This window comes from Strongylocentrotus purpuratus, unplaced genomic scaffold (genome assembly GCF_000002235.5).
Source record: "Strongylocentrotus purpuratus isolate Spur 01 unplaced genomic scaffold, Spur_5.0 spur5_scaffold_10, whole genome shotgun sequence".
Classification (NCBI taxonomy): Eukaryota; Metazoa; Echinodermata; class Echinoidea; order Camarodonta; family Strongylocentrotidae; genus Strongylocentrotus; species Strongylocentrotus purpuratus.
Window position 1 is genome coordinate 2543718 of NW_022145595.1, and position 20381 is coordinate 2564098.

Below are 20381 nucleotides of genomic sequence, written 5' to 3' on the forward strand. Positions count from 1 at the left end.
AGCCAATGAACTGAGTAGATTTTAGGGTCATGAGGTCAAAGATCAAAGGGTCATATATGTATATGAGAAATTGCTTGTAATCACGATATTCTGAGAACCTGTTAATGGATTACAATTGAACTTGAATTCGAAAAATGTCTTCTGTTTTGGTTTGTAAAATTGCTCTATGACGGAGGCATCATTTTCGACTGCGCGCAGTCGAATTCCATCTAGTTTTTCTTCTTCTTCTTCTTCTTCTTCTTCTTCTTCTTCTTCTTTTTCTTCTTCTTCTTCTTCTCCTCCTTCTTCTTCTTCTCTTCTTCTTCTTATTCTTCTTCTTCTTCCTCTTCTTCTCCTCCTCCTCCTCCTCCTCCTCCTCCTCCTCCTTCTTCTCCTTCTTCTTCTTCTTCTTCTTCTTCTTACTCTTCTTCCTCTTCCTCTTCCTCTTCCTCTTCCTCTTCCTCTTCCTCTTCCTCTTCTTCCTCCTCCTTCTCCTCCTCCTCCTCTTCTTCTTCTTCTTCTTCTTCCTCTTCCTCTTCCTCTTCCTCTTCCTCTTCCTCTTCCTCTTCCTCTTCTTCCTCCTCCTTCTCCTCCTCCTCCTCTTCTTCTTCTTCCTCTTCCTTTACTTCTTTATTCTGTTGTTTTGTGTGCAATATCTTATCCAGAATGCTAGAAATTAAACATTGTTAATGAGCAGAAAGCAAAATTCACAGAAGAATTTAAAGACTATTTCTAAGCATTGAGCCATCCACAAATAAGAGTGATTGAATCGTCACCAATCTAAGTCTAAAAAATAACAAGACAGTGTAATATATAATCACGATTTTCAAGTACATTTTGGCATTTTTTGTTTAGATTTTCATTCAGAATTGGGGTCAAATTTTCATCAATCTACTTCTTTGGTGTTCTGCTTTCTTTCGTAGCAACTTGGCATACTTGCTATTATAAGTTTGTATTTTCCTTTCAGATAAGAAACAATTAAAACTAACCACATAAACACAATGTGAAATATTCTTCAAAAACCAGCTATTTATCAAACAGGTAGTTGAGGGATTCTCCAATACTCTTCTAAAATGGGAAAGCCCCAGCCAATACCCCCAAAATGGTGCAGCTGCTAGGTGCATTAACACCCTCCCCCTATTTTTCTCTCTCTTCCCCAGCCACCTCCCTATAATAAAGTTTCCTTAACAAGTCTCTTTAATTCCTCTTAATGTTGTTATCTCCTGTACTTATTTCATCTCTTTCTGTCTTCTTTTCTTGAATCTCTCCTCATGTTTCTTTACTTCAATTTCTCTCTCTCTCTCCCTCTGTCTCTAATTCTCATTTCTCCTCCCAGTTTCTCTCTCTCTCTCCCCCTCTTCTCTCTCTCTCTCTCTCTCTCTCTCTCTCTCTCTCTCTCTCTCTCTCTCTCTCTCTCTCACACACTCTTTGTTTGGGGGCTGTAGACAATTGGGATCGAGTATATAGGCCTACATTTAGTATACAGCAGTGACTTTTGTGACCACAGGATTTTTAAACAGTTTTTTCGGAACATCTGCACCAGCAAAGTTTAGGGTTGCTATAGTAGACCAAAATACTAGCCTCCGAAATTTAATTTAATTTAATTTAATTTAAAAAAATTAATGGAGTTATCTCTTGATATTATAATTAGTGCTGTCGGGTACGTGTTTTTTGATTTAATGATATTCAGGTTTCCTTTCCTAAGGATGGGATCATCCTTAAATAGTTCTTAGCTTCCTGCCAAATGCGGGTGCTTTTGAAATCATTATCGCCACCCTCGGGTGCTTATCCGTAATATATATGTATATATTATATTTAAATAATAAATAAATAAATAAACTGTAGCGACTTGCCCATTTTGGGGTCGATGTTGATAGAGCGAGGTACGTGAACGTACGTGGGACGATGTAAGAGATTGTACGGAACCTAAACACGTGGGGCTTGTGTTCAAGATTTCGTCGTTGACATTGAGATTTGGGCCATTATTTGTGTCTTTATAAGTAGACTGGTATAACTGCACAAGGTCAGTATGATTTTAAATAATATTGTTATCTAGAATTATTATTGCCTTGTTTCAAAGTATACTCAGATATGTTCTTTAACATCATTAAGTTACAGATAACAACTGAACAAGCACGCGTACGCGGACTACGGTACTCGAAAATCCCGTATCACCGGCCGTACCGGTCGGCTGGCGCTGGCTAAGCCGTGGCATGGAGCTCCATGGCCATGGGTGTGACGTGTGACTGTGAGATCTTGTGCCTGTCATTGCGCTTGATTTGTTAGACTGTCTATTGACTAGATCTAGATCTATGTCACATTTTTGTTCAGAATGTGGAGAAAACAGAAGGTAGACAATGGTAGATGAGAAAAGGAGAAGCATTTGTTCAAGGGATGGGAAAAAAAGAACGAGGAAAGAAGGGGGAAAAAGAAAGGAAAGCAGATGACAAAAAGATGTGAAGTTGAAGAAAAAACGTGTTTGCGTTAAATATTAAAGGGTCGAATAAGCCAGCTCCAGCTTAGCGATATATTAAACGGTGGCCATACACAGTCAGTAGGGGCGCTGGTCTGAGAATGAGGATCATTCGCTTAGGATATCCTCGTAAATGCTGCCAAAATGCGTCGTAATAAATAAGGATTTTCACGGTCGTTTTTTTTCTCGGGCGTGCTTGTGTGTACATATGGGGGCCACTTATTTTAACATGTAGAGTAGTAACTCCGGGAAGCTCCAACACCGGCGCCGCAGGCGTCGGAGCTTCGGGTGGTTTCCTTGGTTTCTCTTGGGGGCTAGTAAAACAGCCGATTGGGTGATATTATCGTGAAATCTGCAAAGGGAGTACTTACAATTTTTACATCATAGGGTGCATGACTCCTCAGGGCTCAACTCCAATCACTTGAATGTATAATTTGAAGAAGTCTTCGATGGGAAAAAAAGGTTAATTCGGGGTACTACACCAACGATTCTTCCATGTCGCAGCGTTGATTCAAATTTTTTTTTTAATTTAAATTTATTTTTTACAAGTATTACAAGTAATTTGATGAATTTTTAATACCATACCTGCCAACCCTTACGAATAATTCAGAATATTCTGTTTTGGGGGATTTCTAGGACCAGAAAATCCGGAATTTTCTGATTTTTCAAAAAAAAAAAAAAAAAAAAAAAATTGATTTTTTTTTTTTTTTTTTTTTTTCAAGAACGCGTGGCGCTAGGTCGGGCCGATCAGGAACGCGTGGCGCGCGCGCCACGCGTTATCTGTGTACGCGAGGGCCATGGCGATGAGAAGGTACGCATGCGCGGCAGTGGCGAAGAAAATATGAATATTCAGGCTATCGAGCGCCGATCGCTCGAAATCGCTGAATATGCACGAGATTGAGAAGGGCTCTGTTTGTTCGAGTCGTGCATATTCAGCGATTTCGAGCGATCGGCGCTCGATAGCCTGAATATTCATATTTTCTTCGCCACTGCCACGCATGCGTACCTTCTCATCGCTATTTTGAATCAACGCTGCGACATGGAAGAATCGTTGGTGTAGTACCCCGAATTAACCTTTTTTTCCCATCGAAGACTTCTTCAAATTATACATTCAAGTGATTGGAGTTGAGCCCTGAGGAGTCGTGCACCCTATGATGTAAAAATTGTAAGTACTCCCTTTGCAGATTTCACGATAATATCACCCAATCGGCTGTTTTACTAGCCCCTAAGAGAAACCAAGGAAACCACCCGAAGCTCCGACGCCTGCGGCGCCGGTGTTGGAGCTTCCCGGAGTTAGTAGAGTAGTGGCTCCGGTCTGCGGCCGATCGGCGGGAACTGCCGATTCTATTTTTATTGGAATACTCACAGAATACTTCAATACCCTCAATAAAGAGTCCATATACTTACTTATTAAATAGAAGTCACAAATAACCTAACTGACCCACAGCATGGTCAGCATTGACCACGTTTCGAAATGCTTCGAGTTCCCCGGTTTGCGGGCACGCATTAGCGGTTTGCGGCACGCGTACGTCACAAAGCTTTATGCGCTACGTCACGATGAAAGCATGTACCAAATTACTACGGGTAACCCAAATTCTCATGTTTATCTGTTGCTACGGTAAATTTGTCAAGTTTTAAACAATTTCACCTTTTCCTCGAATGGATCATCCCATCCGGGGGTAAGTACTACTAGAAACTATCGGGTCATAGCGGGTACACACATCAGCACACATACCATCATACACGATCCCGCATGTTATGTGTGTATTAGGGCAGGTCCAAGCTATTGTCCCCTCTGGGGGTCAAATTTCATCTTTATATATATTTAACAAACTATACCTCATTTTAAAGCTGAAACTATGAATTTTATGAATCTGATAAAAAATTAAAAAAATTATCAAAATACGAAGAGTGCCAAGGTCACGAACTTCGATTTGTATTAATTAGCGTGACGTACGGGACATTACATTTTTATTTTTGTATCTCATTTGAATTATTTGTTTAAAATTAAATATCTCAGGACATGAAGACCATCATGCTATAAAATAGGAAAAAAATATAAAAACTTTCAAAATGAATTAATTATGCAAATGAGGTAGGTTCCAAAGTGTGATGTCCCGTACGTCACAATTTGATCATAATTTGTTTAATTTTAATTATGAAAATAATTTTTTTTTTTAAAGATATTCTAGGAAGTTCTAATTTAGATGAATACCTAACAAAAAATAGGTTTAACAAAAATTTCAAAAATTCTGTGTTGATTACATAATCAAATTAAGAAATGTGACGTACGGGACAAGTGTGTGACGTACGGGACAACTGCATATAAAACCAATGCGAGATGTGAAAAAGGAAATGACCAAAAATGAGAATATATACTGGGCAATTCCACGGTAACGGAAGGACACTCAGACAAGATTTTTGAACTTCAGGTTCATACTAAAAGAAATGTTTTATTAGTATGTGGTCATTTTCACGGTAAAGGGTGTAACTTTGAAATTTGGACATTTTTTTCTCCAGTGATCTTATAAAGCTACAGAATTCAAAGATATTTTGGCATATGAGTAACCTACTTGGGTGCTACCTTGGGTAGCATAAACTTCTTCAGGGATTACTTCGTTAAATTTTGGCAGGCACATAAGTACCCTAAATGTGACCCTTTTGATGTACACAAAATACATAGACATTTTTGTAAAGCCCTGCATTTTTTTCAGGAACAGCGAGGATTGTTTTTGTTATGCAGAATGTGAAGTTAGATGTTCAATAAAAAGTGCCAAAGAAGTTGTAACTGTAACTGCTCCTCTATTTTTGAGAACAGAGAGTTGTTATTTGTCGTTTCGGAGACTTCATTTTCCGTTAACAATAGTTAACAAACTTCATAGCAAGAGCTCTGGTTTGAAAAGTGCTTTCTACCATTTCATTTGTTCTTGATATAACACTTGATATCTATACTTCCAACTAATGACAAAATTTGTCTGATCATGTTGCTTGTAAGAATTTTTTAAACGCTTGACTGAGTCGTGCCATTTTTCCGTTAGCTGAATTGAAGCCTCCGAAACAAACTATTCAGACAGCTTGTACAAATATGAATATAGGAACTTATCCAATCATTATATCAAAATGTAGCATTAGGACCCCTAAATCACTTGTCAAAAAATAGCTGAGATATTCCCCACTGTTAAAGAATAACAGACAATACAAACTTTCCGTTAGCACTTGAAGCCTCCGAAACACTTGAAGCCTCCGAAACAGCCAAAAGATTATTTTTCATTTTTTAAATACCTAGACCGATGTGTTTCATGTTAAATCTGCATGGCAATCATAGGTTAGGATGTGCAGGCTCCCTTGAAGTTGAAAGTAAATAGATATCCAGTTAATTTTTTTCAAGACTTACTAATAACCAAAAAAACTTGTTTCGGAGGCTTCAAACTGTAGTTAACACCATATTTTTGGCTATTGTGGTTTTATAGATAGGGGATTGTTTACAGTTTTCCTATTGAATGTTTGGTTTTGGTCTATTAAAGGACAGGAATGTGTTAGATGTTATTGGCTCTTTATTTTTTTAATGATTTACAAATAGTCAGTATTTCAGAAAGAAATTTTACACCAGTACTAGGAGTATTCACCTGTTTCAAACCTTGATAATGTAAGAATCATTCACCAAATAATAAAAAAAGTTTATACATATAAATCTTCCAAGATTTATGAATATTTTAATATATAAAGTATTAAAATGAATCACTGTATTTTCCCAAATTATAAGACATCCATAATATTTATCCAATTTGTTTCGGAGGCTTCATTTAGTGTTAACAACATGTATCATGGTCTTTGCCAACCCCTTATGATCAAATGGCAAAGGCCATGCCATCCAAAGACCATTTGTAACAGTAGGAGAGAAATTTGGTGGGCAAAGAACCCTCTAGAAATGTTTGGGTAGCAGTGTGTACAACCCCTTTTAAGACAATGGAATAATAATAATAATATTTAGTTCTTGTGTAGCACATATTGAACGTCTCTATGCGCTTCCAAATTTGGAAATTATTACCCCGGCTTTAGCATGGCTTCCATTACGGCGCTTAAGCATTTCAAGGAATTAATTCCTGCCAGGTACCCAATTTACCTCACCTGGGTCGAGTGTGGCAAATGTAGATTAGTGTCTTGCCAAAGGACATTAGTGCCGCGGCAGGACTCGATCTGCGGACCTTGTCCACAACAATAGACCATGAAGATCATGAAGATATTGACAAGGTTACAGCAACATGTGCTAGCAACATCTGATACTAGATAGCATCTCTTCCAGACAGGCATGAACACTACAGGCAGTTCTCTCATTTCCTTACTGTTATCCACAGGAATATAGAGGTAAGAACTGTATATTTTGTCCTTAAATTACTTAACTTGTACTTTTTGTTTAATGGGTCATTGTAATGGAACTGATGTGTGAAAGTTTTTGAAGTTTAGATTTGTCACTAAAAATATAGTGAGGCCTAGTAACGATCTGTATTGTACATTGTACATGTACCTTTATCATACTCAATGTTTGTGGTTTTAAAGGTCGGTGACATCCAAATATAGTTTGATTCCTGTTGATGTGCAGCCTAGAAAAATGCTCCAAATCTCATTCATCTTGTGACATCATCTGTAAATCATTAGTGAGCTAACAAGAGACAGTGGTATGTATAATAGCTTAACCAGAGCTGATCACCTGTTTACAATAGACCATACAATACCAACTTACGAGTTGCTATGTCAGAAGTGGTGTAGCATCACCAGGAAAAGAAAGGTAACGTGGAGGTATTTGTGAGCATGTGCTGAGCTGGAGAAAGTTACATAACAATTTCTCTTGTTAGCTCACTAATGATTAATAGATAGATAAATGAAATCTGGAGCATTTATTTAGGGTGGAGCTTAGCAGGTCTGAGAAAATTATTGTAAAATATTTAAAAATCTATGAAATATATTTATAACAAATTATGAGTTGTATGCAGCCCTGCACATAAACATGAATCAACTTATATTTGGATGTCACCTGACCTTTAAAGTTTGCCTCAGTACCGAATGTTTAAATTAGACTCCTGATATACATGTGTGTACATAAACAGGTCTATGGCTATGCACAATGGTAAACCAGTAATAAGGAATGAAATCCTTGTGCAAATTACAATTTTGAACAGGTTATTCCTGCAAATCCATGGTCAAAACAGATAAAAACAAGTCTGTCATTAATTAGTACTTAAAGGTTTGTGTAATGTACACATTAAGCATACTTAGTGATGGTGCCCGTATAGACTACTAAACTAATTCTTAAACAACACATGGATAAATAATAAATTATTATGTAATGCACAAACAAAATTATTGTTTTTTAGTGTCCAAGCTCAGATATATGTATTAACATTGTTCTGTGCAGTACAAACTGCTAATTTCCTATTTTCTTCTCCAATTGCAGGATCAATGTGAGCGATTATGTGGCCATATATTTTGATGCACCTTCATCTACATGTAGCAGCAGGACTACAAATGGGGTGGTTTTCATGGCTCTCGTAAGTATTACCCATGTTAGATCTCGGATTATTAAAAAAACATTTAACAGGATCAACTTTCTTTATTTGAGAAATACATAGACAATAAGATCTTTCTAAAATATATATGAGCAGATGCTGTGGTACTGAACAAAGTTAACAGGGTGAATGAAATCAAATAAGGGACTGTGAGATATTTCAAGGAAGTGAAATGCATTCTGAAAGCTGTTTTTCTGTGTTTTAATGAAATTTTGTATTTGCTATATATTCTTATTTTGCTACTAGGTAAAAGCTGTGATTGATGACAATGTCAAAGTCAAATTCATGCGCCGGAACAGCAATGGTCTGTATTAATTTACAGAGGACTGTGAAGCCCATCAGCCTAAAAAAAGATGTAATACAGAAGCTGACTCTACCAACCAGGACCCCTACCCCAGCCGGCAGAGCTTACCTTTATAATTTTTAAGAAGGAGAACTGGACATGTTGGCAGATAAATTTCTTTGAAATAAGAAGTAGAACACAATTGTGTTCCAGGACAAAAACCTGTAAATACTTACTATGCTATTGGTTTCACAAATATGAATGTCAGTGTAAATGTTATAACACATAACAAACAAGTTTGTGGAAGCCACTGTGCGGAAATTTAATTCTTTGCACTAAGAATAAATGATGACAAAGACGCAAGTGAAGGGTAATGATACATTGCTATGAATTAACATAAATGGTTTCTATGTGAACAATTATTTTAAGTACTTTACTTTCAGTTCAACATTTTATCGAATCTTCAAAAGTACCGGTAAGGTTAAATTTCGCTTTGTATATTGCCTTTGTAGTTGACAATATAGTGTGTTAACATGTTTGAAGCCTCCGAAACACTACTTTGAACTGATCCTATACATGTATATGTTTCCTGAATGTTTCAACTTTGATATGAGAAAAGTGATTTCCTTGGAAATTACATACTTGACAATATATTTCCCTGAGTATCAGCACAGATTTGAAATCCTCATGGATGCTATTAAGTGACTTTGCAATGTTTGCGTACTGAACAAAAAACTCATTGTATTAAGTAAAGATAATTTGTAACATACATGTACCGTACTTTATATTAACAAGTATTTTTACACTGTAAACAAATGTTTTAGGTGTTATATTAGTAATTTAACATATCATTAACAGTTTAAGTTGAATTTTTCTTAATATGTTACCTAAGTAATGGACAACATTTTATGTTAACATGATTGAAGCCTCCGAAACAGGCATTTTGTTAACCTGAAGCCTCCGAAACACACACATGAGAAATTTTCAACTTCCTCATTTGAAATGCGATTTCTTTGGAATTTGCATGGTAATTAGCCTTCACTGAATGGTATTTGTATAATAATTTGTATTTTGCTTCCCCTCTTGGAAGATAGGTAAATTTGAAAAATTAAATGTCAAAGTCATATTTTATCTTGAATTTGACAAACGCATTGAATTTTTTTAAAGACCAAATAAGTTTGACCAAAAAAGCTTTATAAGCCTTTAAGTACATTAGAATAGCAAATGAAAAATAGCAATTGAATTATGTTTGGAGAACAAATGTTGTCATTTAAGTTGATAGAATTAAAATGTTGTTTTTGTTCAAATTTATCATATTTGTCACAGTTGTTCATTATTTTTTCAGGTTTCTCATGTAGTTTAAGCTCCAGAACCAAAAAAAATCCATAATTTAGACACTTATAGTACTAATTTTAGTAGAAATTATTATGAAAACATATTTTGAAATTTTGACCCTGTTTGAGAAAAGTTACACCTTTTACTGTGAAAATGACCATGTATTAAACCAGGGATATGTGAGTTAAATGGATATTCCGTCTCGAAAGAATTTCCCGAGGGAAAGATATTCAAGATTAACTTGGCTTAACAACAAGTAATGTAACCCTCTTCAGCCATCAAATCCATCAACAGCCGCCCTTATCAGACCACAGATGCCCTCTGGCAATCCAAATGTTACGAAATGTTACGCAACACGGTCTGCTTCCCTGAGCTCTCCAAACACTTGGTCGTAAAAAAAAGGCTTTGAAGCCATGCGAGTCACCGAGAAAATGACGTCATACTCATGGAAGATGTATATAGCTATAACATATAAAATACAAAAATCGACAACTTATGGCACAATACAACCTTCTATTGGTTATCAAATGCTTTCGCTGTGCTCGGATAACTCTACTGAAGACGTAGCCATCTGAACCAGCGAAATCGACCAAGGAAATCGTGAGTTAGAGTGAATGCAAGTTTCTCATCATCATCGTGTTCTCTTCTAATTATTGACATTTTCCGAAAGTTTCCGAAATTTTTACATAGCTAGGAAGGTAGTCCATAAGTTTATCTCTTAAAATAACTAAATGAAATTGTGTTGTATATTTGCGCATTTGGTTTAATGAGGGTTAGAAGTTGTCAATTCATCACCACTTTTCACCCCGAATACGGGCAGGCGACGCGCAAGCCACCGTGCTCGCTGGGCTGTACATGCTGCATGTTGTGGGAGGAAACACACATAGCTGCATTACTACCCTGGCCGTATATTAAAAATTGTGCTATTGATTCTCAACATTTCAAACTCCACTGTACAAAACTCAACTGATTTCACTCAAAGTCAGTACTTAAGTGACGATTGATGACACCTAAAGAGCATTAAAATACAATTTGTTAAACTTTCCGATGTTAGAAAGAATAATTGAAAATTAAAATCGTGAGTCTACTGTCAAACTTGCCGATCAACCGCATCGGTATAATTACGTGCATTTGTATGTCGTGAGTGTATTGACTATTCATGTATTCAAATGCTGCCTATTTACACGTACTGCAGTGCTAGTAGTCAATACGCATCAACTATCTATGTTTTGCTGGAGTGGCCTACGCATTCACGATGAAACCATTTAACCATACGTTCTGGTTTCCTGCAACGATTAAGATTTTCCGTTGATGGAATTTCACACGTGCATATTAAACTTGTGTTGGTCTCCAACTTCCCATAAATTAAATCTTCCTCAAAACCAGTCAGAAAGTCTAAATCGTCGCCTAGCAAATACTCATCCCTACTGTATGCCGCCATTTTTGTTGATAGCAGCCGATGTGTATTTCCAACAATGCATTTCGCGAGCCCTATGTCACTCAGTTTCGGGAGTGAGATTTACGAGCTGTGCGGTCCGGGAGGGGGATTAAGGGGATTATGATAGGGGAAAAAAAGACTCTCGGTGCCTCGCAGTGCTTCAAAGGGCCCTCTTAGATGGGGTATCCATTTAAACTCACATATCCCTGATTAAACTATGGGGAACAAAATGTGTTTCAGTCAAGTGGAAAGCTTCATCAACTTCACAAAGTTTGGATAAACACTAATTAACTGGAAAAACCATGTCCATTTTTATGTCCTTCCGTTACCGAGATAATTAATATGCACATTCTTAACTACTTAACTATAATGACAATTTTTTGGGGGAGAATTAAAGGCACTTATATAGGTATTATATCTGTACTGTTTCACATCTTATACTAATAAAACAGTTCTTTTAGTATGAACCTGAAGTTCAAAAATCTTGTCTGAGTGTCCTTCCGTTACCGTGGAATTGCCCTACTGTGTTAGGAAACTTATTGTATACAGGGATATATGAACATTCCAACTGGGTCCCTTCTAGGAATTTACTTGTTTGTACTTTTGTTGTTGTTTTATGTAATTGTTGTTAATGTAATAATTGTAATTAGTTTTCAAGCCAGACCCCTGGTATTATCAACTTTGGTATTTTGCCAGTTGATGTCTCCAACATTGGCAAGATGCTAAATATGTTTATCATAATAGTGTACTAGTTCCTGGAATGAGTCTAATGAAATTACATGTATATGGTAGTGGATGCACCAGAAGCTGGCTTTTACAACTCATAGATGCTGCACATAAGAATAGCACATGTATGCTATCAAGCTCTCCATGTGAGGTTTTTTAATATTCTATTTAAATGTCATATACATGTATGATGGTAAAGGATTACAGCATGCACTGTACATGTTATGGAGCCAGCTCGGGAATTCTGATCTCCTAATAACTAAATCATAACTTTTAAGGAAGGATAGCCTTTTTGAGTATTTCACACTCTCACCCACTTACGATTTTTATCACTTTTAAACCCATGCATTTTTGTTGAGTTTGCTTTAAATTAATCTTTTGAATTGTGGAAAAGGTCACCCAAACCTTTAGGGTTTTAATTTCTTATATCTGGTGGTGTTAATAAGATGTTTTAATCAATACGGAATACATTCAAGATTTATATTTTTGTATCCATCTTTCACAAACATGTAGGCTACATTAATGTACATCAAAATTCTTGAATATATGACAGCAACATTATTCATGTTCTAATCTGTGATAAAAGGATATAAAAAAGACAATATGTCCAGCCTTATCTTTGAATTCCTTCAAAATTCTATGATATTACTATCAAATAATTCAAACAAGCTACTTCATATTTTTAATGTATCTTTGTTCACAAGCACTTAGAACATAAGAAATGTTCTTTGACAAAATATGATGTGCCGAGTGTGCCCCTGTGTTTCAAACAAGTTGAAATAAAAGTTTTCAAGTTCAAGTTCATCTTCTTCATTAATTATTGTTTAAAAATATTTTGCAATGTTGAATGGAATGGATTAAAGAAATGAGAAAAGAAGCATGGCTGCACATGATAGATGGGTAAATGGAATAAAAATGGTAATATAGTGTGTATGAATATTAATTATTAATTGTTTTCTTTGTTAAAGTAATATTTGTATTGATTTACCTCATAAATTAACACAGATGATATTAAGTGATGGTCAGAGGATCTAATTGGGTTCTAAAACACTCTAATTGTCACTGATTTAAGTTAAAATTGTTCACATTTAACAAATTTTGACGAAAATTCTCCATTTCAATGCATTTTCCCATAGGGAAAAGTTGTCCCGTACGTCACGTGTCCCGTACGTCACATGCACACATTTATGTTTTGGTATATTACATAATAACGAAAGGTAATAGTTGTGATTAATGCTTGATTCCATAATGAATTAAGATATCATTACCATAAATCTCATAACTTAATAAATTCAGAGAACTTTTATGATGAACTTATTTTTGAAAAAGTCAGAAATTCTCTGGTCCCGTACGTCACGCAGCACATTAATTGCATTAAAAATTAATTTATGAATTGGTCAGAACTAAAACTTTCCACAAATGAACTAGCCCATAATAGCCACAGACTCATACCAAAAGATAGTCATACAAATAATGTCATCCATTGTTATTTCTTGTTTAAAGTCTCTGAATGTCCCGTACGTCACAAAGCAAATAGCTTGGACCTGCCCATTAACACCCCCCGCCGCAAACCAGAAAAAACACGTAATTACGTGCCGGTTTGCGGCCACCCCATGCAACTGGCCATGCGGTGGCACAATCAAAATATCTGCGATAGGAGACAGACCACAGCCATCATACTTCCACAAAAACATCAAATTTCACCTCCAATCGGACAAATATCGGACAAATAGAGCTACAATATTGATCTAGTCATGCCTCGATCTCTTAACTTAAAAGTTAGCACCTGCTGGAATTTTCATCGGCGACTGGTGCCGTAGATTTCCAACATCGCTGACGGATACTCCGTACCGACAGGAGCACCTGCTACGGACGTTTTTGGCAAAGCAGAACTTACCGTGAAATCCACGGTAGGTTTCAATGATTATTATCGAGTCATATTCATTTTGTTTTTAAAACAAATACCCCTGGCCGCAAACCGGGCGATGCCGCAAACCGGAGACTCTACTCTAGAGTAAAGGAGCCGGTTTTCGGCCACTTAAGACAAAATCCTATTGTTTGGACCCTTTACTTCCTATTTATTATCATTTTTTGTTCAAATCATGAAGCAAATATTATTATTATTTAAACAAAACAAGAATCCCAGAAAAAAATCACGAATTGCCATGACAATATTCATTTCAATTTTCACTGTTTCGGAGTCAGTTTTCGGCATAGCGTACCAGTTTTCGGCCGCATGTACAAAGTCAATAGGAAGCGCGCACGCGCCGTGCGTTTCCGCGCTGATCTATAGCACTTGCGGGCGGAGCAGATATCCCACGCCGGAGCTCTCCGGAGCTCGCCAGGCCGAAAACTAGTACTGCGGTGATCGGATATTGGAATCTGAATTAGACAGAGATATTGTGTGTGCGGCTGCATTGATTTAATACATGCGATGAGATACTTTTGAGCTTGCGACTAGCACAAAATCGGGCTCTAAATCTGAAAAATACTTGAAATAAAGCTCATTTTATGGTACCCATATTTCTTACAGACACGCGTAAGATACTCGATTTTTCGGATTCGGGTAGCGGGACCGGCGATTACATCGCTAAAATGTGATATTTTAGGATATATTTTCCATTGCAAATGTGGTTCTTCAGTGACACTGGCATGGTATGGTATGTGTGGGATATATGTGTTATGCTATTATGCGCTGTATTTTAGAGGGATTTTACCTTGCATCCAACCAATCGGCCGAAAACTGGAGCTGGCCGATTACCGGCTCCTTTACTCTACGTAACATTAAAAAATGGAGGTACAGAGTTGAGTATGATGGACCCAATCGGCAGAAGACTTGCAAACTGTTGCTTAATTACTGGACACTCAAGTAAAATTTCATTAACGAAACCGGTAAATTTTATTTGTTTGTTATTTATCATCAATATTGAGTTGTTAATGATATGTATGATAAAAGTTAAGTACGGTAGCTGCAGAAGGTTTTACAAAATGTTGCATCATGAATGCGCTACAGTACAGTGTTGCCCAACTTTATACACAGCCAGGATAGTAATGCTGCTATGTGTCCTTTCTTCAGCATGGTCAGAACTATAGATTTTATTAAAATGTTTCAGAATGGTCACTTTCTACATTGTTAATTCAATTTAAATAGGTCTGTAATTTTGACTTGTTTCTAAAAAATACTATTACATGTCATTTCTTCCTACCTGTAGATGTCTTGGAGAGGTGGTAGAGGAGGAGGAGGAGGAGGCAGTTTCAGAGGTGGAGGTGGAGGACGAGGAGGAGGATTTCGGGGAGGGAGAGGAGGAAGGGGAGGCAGAGGAGGAGGAGGAGGTGGTGGAAATTATTATAACCAAGGTCCACCTGATTATGTCACAGGTAAAAATGTTAATCAAAATATTCTTCAGTCCATGACAAGGACATCAAGACTTCTTGAACTTATTCTCTTGTTCTTCCACCTGTTTCACTTTCCTAAGATCCAGAGATTATCACGTTTCCTCCAGTGTCCCGAAACCGTCTTGAGTCTAAGTTCTTGGACATCCCCTAGAAACATGTATTAATTCTATAGTTTAAATGGGATGTCCAAGAAGTTAGACTTATGATGTTTTTTAGAAACAGCCCCCAGATGTCACTTGCTGTTTTCATTACACTGATTGTAAGGGGAGTGTCATTGCAAGCCACTGGCTTTTTAATGCAATTTTCCGAGGCACAATTTTATTTTTTATTATATCTTTGTATTTTATGAAATTAATATATTGAATTGAAATTTAATAAATTACATTGTACTAACCCTGTAAGTTGGGGCTCTGATCGGATCGGAAGATCGGAGCGGAAGATCGGAGCGACACCCTCGCACCTTTGATCGGTATTGGATCGGAAGAGCGACAAAAAAAATCAGCCGATTTTTTTTTTTTTTTTTTTTTTTTTTTTTTTTTTTTTTTTTAATGACGAAATTTTTCAAGTTTTTGGCTATCAAATGCTCAAAAAAAGTTCATGGCTGGGATTATTTTGTCATTTGGAGTTCTTGTAGACCATGTTTGTTGATATTTAGTGCCTTTTCATGACTTTGAAATTAATAATATTGGTCTAAGAGCAGAGGCAAAACATGCGGCCGCCATCTTGGATTATAATGTAGGTTTTTTTTTGTTGTTTTTTAATGACGAAAATTTTTAAGTTTTTGGTTATCAAATGCTCAAAAAAAGTTCATGGCTGGGATTATTTTGTCATTTGGAGTTGTTGTAGACCATGTTTGTTGATATTTAGTGCCTTTTCATGACTTTGAAATTAATAATATTGGTCTAAGAGCAGAGGCAAAACATGCGGGCCGCCATCTTGAATAATAATGTAGGTATGCATTACAATCCAAGATGGCGGCCCGCATGTTTTGCCTCTGCTCTTAGACCAATATTATTAATTTCAAAGTCATGAAAAGGCACTAAATATCAACAAAAGTGGTCTACAACAACTCCAAATGACAAAATAATCCCAGCCATGAACTTTTTTTGAGCATTTGATAGCCAAAAACTTGAAAAATTTCGTCATAAAAAAAAAAAAAAAAAAAAAAAATCTGCCGATTTTTTTCCCGATCATTTTAATTGATCGGCGATCAGAAATTATTCCTTGATCACCCCTGATCGGATCGGTATCGGCGGCCGATCCGATGATCGTTTACAGGGTTACATTGTACATCATACATTTGTTTTATGTTTCAATTTTGGAGAAAGGCTTTATAGCAGAGAATTGTTAGTGTCTTTGTACTTATTGAAACATGAATTCATCAGTTGATTTATGTGTGTGTGTTCGCTTTTTAGAGGTTGGCTCCTTCGTGCACCCTTGCCAAGATGATCTGGTCGTCCAAGGCACCAATGAAAAGATCCCCTACTTCAACGCCCCCATCTTTTTGGAAAACAAGCAGCAGATCGGCAAAGTGGATGAAATATTTGGACATCTCACAAAATATGTATCCTTTTCCACATAATTAGAGCTCTGTTTTTATAAAGTATTGCGTTTTGTAATGCGTTGGTGAAATAACTTCATAGGAATTTACAGACGATTCTCTGTGTTTTATATTTTGTGATGTGAAAGGAGTGCTCATACACTCTATATCTAGATGCTCTTTTCTAAGATAAAAGCACACAAGTTTCGGCTTTTCTATGCCATTGGTACCTTTTGTGCAGTCAAAATGATCCAAGGAGATTAGCTTCAGTATAACATATTACATTCAGATGCAATGTAGTGTAGACAGTCAACATTGTTTTCATTAGAAGAGAACCGAAATAGCTGGAATGTGTGAATTTCTTTTGTTATTTCCTTAATTTCTCTTTTCACAACAGTTTTTCTCCATCAAATTATCAGATAACATGTCAGCATCATCATTTAGTAAAGACCAAAAGGTGAGTTATTACTTTCAGTGGGTACCTCACCTGGGGGATGTTTCACAAAGACTAGTAAGATCGACTTTAAGTTGGACTCGACTATGGCAGGCCGTTCATGACACTGTTAGCTCTCATCATTTTCTGGCTTTGGTTTTGGGACCTGTTTTAAATAACTGTAATAAGTTTTTGAAATTGTGGCATTTGATTGGCTGAGAGCATATTTGTCATAGAAATTTAGCATTTGTTATCAATAACAACTAAACAGATCTATGACAAATCTGCTCATAACCATTCGAATGCAAGAATTTCAGTAGCTTATACTGATTACATGGCACAAGTCGTGAAAAGAAAGATCGCAAAGTATGGGCACTGGAAAAAAAAGAGAGAAGAGTGTTGTACTAGCTACCGGTACTATCCAAGGCAAAGTTGAATGGAAGTGTCAAGTTGGTAGATGCCTGTGGGATGGATGGATAGACAACATCAAGAATTGGGAAGGTGGAATAAGAGTAGCAAGAGTGAAGGGGCTGCAGTGAGGGGCTACAGTATCACATAGTAGTATTACAATTATCATAACTTATTATTGATAACGAGTTTTACGAAACGGGGGCCTCAGGGCCTGGTATATATGTTAGAATATGTTAGGCAACGATGCATTGACGTCATATTCATATTCATTCATTTGTCTTTGATCTTTCACAGTTCTTCATCGATCCCATGAAGCTGCTTCCATTGCAGAGGTTTCTCCCCCAGGCTGGAGGGAGGGTCGCCAAGAGGGGCGGTGGAAGGGGTGGATTCAGAGGGCGTGGCGGAGGAAGAGGTGGTGGATTCAGAGGTAAAAGACCAGGTTTTTTTTTCCCTCTTGAAACAAAAATGTGCCTACCTTCTAAGGCTGCGATGGGTAGTCGAATGCTCGAGTACCCGCACGGTTGACAACTACTCTCTAAAAAAAAAAAAAAAAAATCTGTCCAGGCCGACGCTTACCCGTGCCAGGGAGAGAGGCAACCGCTGGCATGGTACCGTCGGTAAAAATGTTCCCAAACTCAAGCACAGTCAAACTCATATAAACATTTATGGCCTCGATGAGAAATCGTTGAACAATAATGTACTCGGGAACATCTCTTGATGGTATCATTGTTCAAAGTAACAGGTTATTCTACATTGATGTCTTTGTTTAAGCAATCTGAATTCATATCTGAATTCAAAATGACACTCCTCTTTAACAAAACTGAGGTGTAACATATGAACAAATCAGTTGTAGTTGAAGATGTTTCCTTCTTTAAATCACGAAGTTGAAAACATTCTGGAATAAAATTTGAGGTATGAAGTCTCTTGAATTTGTGATTTAGGTAGGTAGAAGAAATGAGTATTCAAATAATATAGTTTAACTTGAAAGATTATAAATACTTTTGTAAATGATTCTGAATAAAAGTTTTGAAGTTGACAAATTTTAGGTACAATATTTCAGATAGGGAATGTATTGAAAGTCTACGGTATTCAGTATGTCCTTGGAAGTCTTTTAGGCAAACAAAAACACAGAGAAAAAATGATCGTTAACAGAATTAAACGTGTAGGATTATACCGACGCTTGGAGATTTTTCGTTCTTATTATCTTTCTTTTTGAATCTTTTGACAATGAACAGGTGGACGAGGCGGTGGGTTCAGCCGAGGTGGTGGTCGAGGCGGTGGCTTTAGAGGGGGTCGTGGTGGGGGTGGTTTTAGCAGAGGAGGAGGAGGAGGCTTCAGCAGAGGTAAGAACACTAGAATTTGGAATTGCCTACTTCCCAATTAGTCTATTCCCATATGGTCTACAAACAGCCGGTCTACTCATCACAAGGTCCAATAATCATTTTGTCTAATTATCCTTTGGTCTAATGGCCATTTAGGCAAATAGCCATTTGGTCTAATCTTCAACTAGCCTACTACCCATTTGGTCAATTGTTCATTTGGTCTAATACGCAGTTAGTCTAAGTCCCAGTTTGTCTAATGCCCATATTGTGTACCATCCATAATATCTAATACTCCTTTAACGATTGTTATTAGTAGGCAAAATGCATATTAGACAAACTGAGAATTAGACCAACTTGAAGTTAGACTAAATGATTAATAGATTAAACGAGTAGTAGACTTATTGGAGACTATATCAAATGACTATTGGCCTTAATGGTCATTAGACCATGTGGATAGTAGACAGGCTGGGTGTACACCATATATGGAAAGAGACCGATTGGGTAGTAAATTAACTCATTTGTGATTGTAATACAAATTTGGTTTTAAAAACTGTTCTTGTGATGAGAAATATCTACTTAAAGCTGTTTTAAACTAACAATCTTTTTTAATCAAAGAAATATGCATTGTGTAAGGCCAGTCAGTGTTTAAATTAGACTCTTGTAAGGTGATAAACATCTTTGGATTTATAATATTAGTTCCCCATAAGATCTATTGCTAGGATAACTCCATGTTTACTGAGTTAATGTTATTTCTGTTCTTTCTAGAAATCATTATGGAAATCTTTTTTGTTGATCACTTTTAAAACAGAACTGCATCCTAAAAGTTAAGTTTGTTAAAGAAACCTTTTTGCTTTTTACCCTTATTATTGATTTATTTATTCATGTCTTCTTCTATCATTCTGTTTTTTCATTCATGCAGGTTTCCGAGGAGGAAGGTGATGAGAGATTTAGCTGGAGGATTTTAAAACCTTTTTTAAAAGAACAATCGCCACTGTTCAATTTGCATCACATAGGAGTCAGGATAATGTTGCATCCAAACGATGTTCCCTTTCATACATCAAGGTGCTTGCAGTACTATGCATACTAAATCTTGCACACATGCTTAATGTATAGTACTGCTTTGTGCAAATTAAAGGGAAGTTTCACTTTGGACACAGTCAATGACAATAATGCGATGTACAGGTATTTCAAGAATATTGTTGAGTTTGATTCAAAATGTTAATTGAAGTCAAGGGTAGTCTTATATAGCCATTCACAAACAGGGAGGAGTGTCCTGTAAAAAATGGACAGTTGACAACTAAATTATTCATACCCGTACCTAGTTTATAATTCTGCAAGTGTGTGAAAATTTGATTTTTCCAATATTTGTTTCTAGAGGATGTGACATAGTAAAGTCTACATCTAAAAGTTTTCAGCAAAGGCCCTGATTCAACCAGTCCATAATTCATTCTTGAGTTGCCCCCCCCCCCCCAAAAAAAAAA

General features: G+C 36.7%; 1 protein-coding gene across 1 annotated transcript; it reads left to right on the plus strand.

The window, feature by feature from the left end:
- Positions 1-1874: 1874 nt before the first annotated feature.
- On the plus strand, positions 1875-20381 carry LOC592267 (H/ACA ribonucleoprotein complex subunit 1). The gene is made up of 7 exons (XM_030979083.1): positions 1875-2002; positions 15011-15176; positions 16610-16758; positions 17132-17191; positions 17873-18005; positions 18814-18921; positions 19820-20381. Exons 2-7 carry the CDS (start codon positions 15011-15013, stop codon positions 19837-19839), a joined length of 636 nt encoding a protein of 211 aa, XP_030834943.1. The 5' UTR covers positions 1875-2002; the 3' UTR covers positions 19840-20381.

Coding starts and splice junctions, on each gene's coding strand:
- LOC592267 (XM_030979083.1), top strand. CDS start 15,011: ATGTCTTGGAGAGGTGGTAGAGGAGGAGGAGGAGGAGGCAGTTTCAGA. Junction 15,177..16,609: donor TCCACCTGATTATGTCACAG/GTAAAAATGTTA, acceptor TTCGCTTTTTAG/AGGTTGGCTCCTTCGTGCAC. Junction 16,759..17,131: donor TTGGACATCTCACAAAATAT/GTATCCTTTTCC, acceptor TTTTCACAACAG/TTTTTCTCCATCAAATTATC.